This window comes from Lygodium microphyllum, chromosome 20, assembly GCF_053477565.2.
Source record: "Lygodium microphyllum isolate KBCC chromosome 20, Lygodium_microphyllum_v1.1.10, whole genome shotgun sequence".
NCBI lineage: Eukaryota > Viridiplantae > Streptophyta > Polypodiopsida > Schizaeales > Lygodiaceae > Lygodium > Lygodium microphyllum.
The window spans coordinates 71,860,176-71,865,096 of record NC_141154.1 but is presented as its reverse complement, the minus strand read 5'-3'; the positions used below and the strand labels follow the sequence as shown (position 1 = coordinate 71,865,096).

Below are 4,921 nucleotides of genomic sequence, written 5' to 3'. Positions count from 1 at the left end.
CTTCTACATAGAACTTCACACCACATTAACAAGGGCACTTTTAGCAATGTTATTTTGGATTGGTCCCCCTACATAAAATGTTACACCATATCAACTGGGGTGCTTTGAGATACTTACAAGGTTCTAAGTTCTAGTAAATTCTATGCAAGAATCCCTTCATGGTTTTTTCTTGGCCAATTCACCTTATTAAATTGAATTATATGTAGAAGCATGTGTAACACCAATATGAGAATCATAAGACACTTGAGAAGCCTTCTATTGAACTTTATATAAGCTTCCCATCTCCCATTTTATTTTGGCAACTAGTCACATGTAGATGCTATATGCATAAATTTCAACATCTAATGATCAACCGCACCCTCCCCCCCAAAACACACACGTGTGCGTTAGTGCATCACTCCATGTGCATCCACATTCCCACTAAATTTTAAAAGTTGGTAGTTCCCACATGTTAGTTGAACTCCTTACAAACTAACCATTTGAAATTCCAGGTAAGTGACCATAGCAATATAAAATTATCTTTTATAATATTACTAACAAATGATCTCCACATGGGGAAGTTGAGTCAATGTATGATGATATCAAATGAAAAAAAAATTGTATGAAAAAAAGGAATTGTCACATGGAAGAAAATTTGTATGACAAAAAGGAATTATCTAACTACTCCCTAATATAGCTAGCTCTAGTGTCTTATGAAGTGGGATGTTGCATACTTAAAAGGGCATGGTTGATTTTACATTCATAAAATGCTTATACACAATTGGCTTTATTTATAGTCAAAGGCTCATGCCTTTGCAAAATCAAGACCGCCCTTGTTTGCTTGAAGTTCCTTGCTATAAAAATTCTTATAGTAGTCTCCAAATAGTGTTGGCTTAAAACGAGGTGGATTCTTTTGATCTATCAAGCCAAGGATTGGGGCAATAGTGGTATCATATGCGGGTCCAAAAAAGCATGCTATTGACATTCTTGCTTGCTTGAAGTTGGTAAACACCCTATGTTCAACGCTCTTGTACATACCATTTGTCAGTATCTTCCACATGACATAGGAAGTCAAACAAAATTCATGATAAGTCATTGACCATTGGAAAATGGAATAACAACCTCATAGCACTACACATGAAAAAAATAAAAAGCAAGTAACAGAAAAGGAATCCATCATCATATGTGATGGGACTTACCTCTATTTGGTCGGCAACATTAACAATGAGGGCATCTGGATGAGATGATTTGACAAGAATCCAATTTTTGTTCTTGCGCACTTGTAAGCCAGGGACACCATCCTGGTGAAGGATTGTTATACTACCAAGGTCAGAATGGGGGCTAAAGCCCATAACAACACTTGGGTTGGGACAAGGGGGATAGTAGTTGATCCCTAATGCACCAAAAGGTAGTTTTGGTACAACCATTTCACAATCACTCTTCAAACCAAGACTATCAAAGATGGCCCCATATATTACATTTGCAAGCCTCTCCACACGATCAAAGTACTCAAGAAGCGGTGCTCTGGAAGATGCAAAGTTACTCATTAAGAACATGAATAGAAGTATGTAAGCATTTATATATGAGATATGGATGTGCAGGTACATGTTACACACAATATACATACATAAATATATGCATACATGTATGTGTATTTAGTCAAACACGTACACGCACGATGAATGCATGTACATGTGTGTGTGTGTGTGTGTGTGTGTAGGTACAAAAGTATGTATGAATGTATGTCCCAATCTAAAAAGTGTAACTATGCAAACTCTAAGCTCAAGAAGTTCTTGAAATAATGTTAGACTCTAGTGGAGGTGCACTACCATGAAGTCTTGCTTAGTACATATGTTTTCAAGGGGTATATGAAATCGAACCAAAAACTTACATTCTTGTGCAATATGTATATTGAGGATTTCGAATTTCATGGCTCCTTTTAAACTCACGTATAGTATATAAAGGTGTATGCCTCGGATTGGAAGATGTGCTCACCTTAGAATGTGGGGGGCGATTTGGAAGTCATTAGTATCACTTCCACAAGGTGAGAGACGCTTAAATGCTAACCCCTCCACCCAATCCGGTGGTGACGTTGCAAATTGTGAGTTGAAGCCTCCCTTATAAAACGTGCCCCCAATCCTTCTCCTCTCTTGAGGGGGTTGATCAAAAAAGTGCAAAGCAGCCTTGCGGATGTTACGAATGGCATCTGATTCTACTCCATGGTTTATCACCTCAATAAGCCAAACAAAGAGCCATCCATGAGATTGTTGAAGTGTCAAGAAAGCACTAATTCATGCACAAGAAGAAATATAAGAACATAGGATGCATGGAGTGGAAATGGTTTAACAGGCACTCACGCCTAACAAGCTTTGGCAAATGGCTAAGCGAATGAGAATGAATCAGTGGTGCCTAATTAGGGTGAGCAAAGCAAGCTGAGATTACCTGGAAGAAGCCATAGTCCTCGCATGCACGACCTATCCTCTCGAGTACCTTCACCCTTCCTGAAGGTTGATGAGACGCATCCGTGGTGAGACGTATTAGATCAGAGACATCAATGACCGGGATTTCCTCATCAGACATCAATTGCCGTTGACAGGTGCCATTGTAATCTTCGTCTGGCGATGCGCCGTTATCGAGGAAGCCATCGACGAAGGGCCTATCTTCCGGAGGGCGGATAAACATGGGCGGCACTTCTTGTATCCCATTATCAGTCAACTCCTTGACGCTTACAAAAGAAGACATCTTCTTACACACACAGACACAGACACAGAGAGAGAGAGAGAGAGAGAGAGAGAGAGAGAGTGTGTGTGTGTTGGGGGGGGGGGGAGGTGACCAGTTTGAGCAACAGATATAGCGATGCCATGAATAGCAGTTGGCTTTGCAACATGCGTACCTCGTGCGTTGGTAAAGACTCGGATCATAAATCCACCGGATAAGCAAAGCTGACATCAAAGGAGACGTACGAATTAGTGAGGTTTCAGAACATCAAACCAATTAGTTGGTTTTTCTAAGGCCTAAGTGAGATTTAGGCTTTGCTCGTGTCCTCGTGCAAAAGGAGACGCATTCAAGTGAGCTGTGAGAATATTAAACAAATTAGGTGGTTTTTCAAAGGACTAAGAGAGCTTTAGTAGGGTTTGTGAGCTCTCCCATCCATTGCTAGAAAGGAACTTAATAAATTTCAAGGTGCAATTACCTTTATCTAAGGAAATTCACATGTATCTTTGTGAGAAGTTACGGTAAACACAAGACTTAACGCTAAACCTTTGGATTTTTACAAGTTTTGGCACCTTTAAACTCAAACTTTTAAGGTGATTTTCCAACAATTGAAGGTGGGGTTACATTATATCTACGTTTTTTTGAAGCACTACTCATGTTGTGAAAAAATACTGGTGCTATATTCTACCTAGCCCATGTTGCACACAAAATTCTGTGAAACCAATGTGTTTGCAAAACAAAAATATCTCATTCATACTTTTCATCACATGCCATAAACCATAGTAGGATAGAAAGATCTCCTTCCCATTGTGCTCTCTTTAACATACATGGCTTTCTTATATTATATTCAAATATCAAAGCCCATTGAATATAACTTTCAAACTCACAATCATAAAATAAGAATGCTTTTGACCGTACCTAGTCGAGTGCCCACCTATATCTCAACTCAAATTTCCTTATGAGACTCAGTATAGTCAAAGACCATTCATCTTGAGCATGAGAGAAACTAGAAGAGTATGAATAGTCCTCAAATCTTAACGAGTATCAAAACATATTCATAATCATTGTTGCTTTTAACATTGCCCAATGCAAAGCCAATTTTGGCTTGGCTCACACTTCACTATCGGACTAAGTATTGACCTCTCGTATTGAGCATGATAGGAATGTTAATAGTTTTCTCCTTGAATTGGAATCCACTGGAGAAATGTTCACCAACATGCTATAGTAGATATCCAATTACCCTCTCTATCCTAACTTTGACTTCAAAAGCTTTTTGAACATGTGATCTAACATCACCATTATGGCAAATAATGAAGCTATGATGAGGACCACTAGTTGGCCCACTCCACATATCTTCCACCATTTCTTCACCTTGTCACAATAGACCCCAAGTACTCATATGCTTTTCTTGCTTGAGAAATTTTGTCATGATTCTTACATGAATCTTTTTCTTTTGGACTTGTAGAGGTGTTATTTGGCCCTATAGAGTATACCCATTTTACCACATATCATCGTAGAAATTTTGGATAATATATAATACATGTTCCATGCACATGGGTTTCACTATATAAAAACCCTACATGTGCTCAATATATAATATTTTTGGGTATTTTTGTACCCCTTTATACTCCATTTCAAGGGGTGCACTTATAAGAAACCATCCATATCATGTATATTCAAGGATTATTAGGAACATTCCCTTACTTACATGTTATAAGGCAATAAAATGAACCATTTTTCTTAATAATTTGATATTTTTTTCCAAATTGCAATAAATAAGCTACTTCTCTTAAGTTAAGCTTGTAAATTTATCAAACTTTTATGCAATAAAATAGTTGTTCTATCACTATAAGGATTTAAGCTTATAGCGACGACGAGTAGCGACGACGGGTAGTGGCGTCACTATTCACAAATAGCGACGCAAATAGCGACACTCCACAGAGAAAAAAAACAAGCCAAAATCGAGCGCGGCTTTATTTTGTGTTTTTGCGTTTTGTGTTTTGAGAGCGAGAGCGAGGGAGAGAGTGACCGTTGTGAGAGAAGGAGAGGAAGAAGACTTGCCGCCGCCATCGCCGTCGCCGCTGCTGTTGTTCGCAAAGGAGAGGAGGAGCCTTCATCGCGAAGAGGAGCCGCCCCACAGTCGCCATATCTCATCGGTGAGTCTCCCTCTCTTCTTCTTTTGCTTGTTTAAGGTTTAAATCACTTTCTCTTTTGCTTGTTTAGGAGA

The 4,921-nt window shown here is 38.9% G+C and overlaps 1 protein-coding gene across 2 annotated transcripts; it reads right to left on the bottom strand.

The window, feature by feature from the left end:
* Window positions 1-586: 586 nt before the first annotated feature.
* On the bottom strand, window positions 587-2,923 carry LOC148019009 (fe(II)/2-oxoglutarate-dependent dioxygenase 4-like). Of its 2 annotated transcripts, XM_087701574.1 has the most exons (5): window positions 2,873-2,923; window positions 2,422-2,672; window positions 1,975-2,210; window positions 1,179-1,503; window positions 587-1,030 (listed from the first exon to the last, which is right to left on the bottom strand). In XM_087701574.1, the coding sequence occupies exons 1-5, from the start codon at window positions 2,898-2,900 to the stop codon at window positions 785-787; spliced, it is 1,086 nt and encodes a 361-aa protein (XP_087557700.1). In that variant the 5' UTR covers window positions 2,901-2,923; the 3' UTR covers window positions 587-784. The 2 variants fall into 2 exon arrangements, with proteins under 2 accessions (XP_087557700.1, XP_087557699.1); XM_087701573.1 differs by lacking the exon at window positions 2,873-2,923 and having other exon boundaries at window positions 2,422-2,812.
* Between the last annotated feature and the right edge of the window lie 1,998 nt (window positions 2,924-4,921).

Coding starts and splice junctions, on each gene's coding strand:
- LOC148019009 (XM_087701573.1), bottom strand. CDS start 2,721: ATGTCTTCTTTTGTAAGCGTCAAGGAGTTGACTGATAATGGGATACAA. Junction 2,211..2,421: donor AGGACTATGGCTTCTTCCAG/GTAATCTCAGCT, acceptor TGGCTTATTGAG/GTGATAAACCATGGAGTAGA. Junction 1,504..1,974: donor ATCGCCCCCCACATTCTAAG/GTGAGCACATCT, acceptor TGCATCTTCCAG/AGCACCGCTTCTTGAGTACT.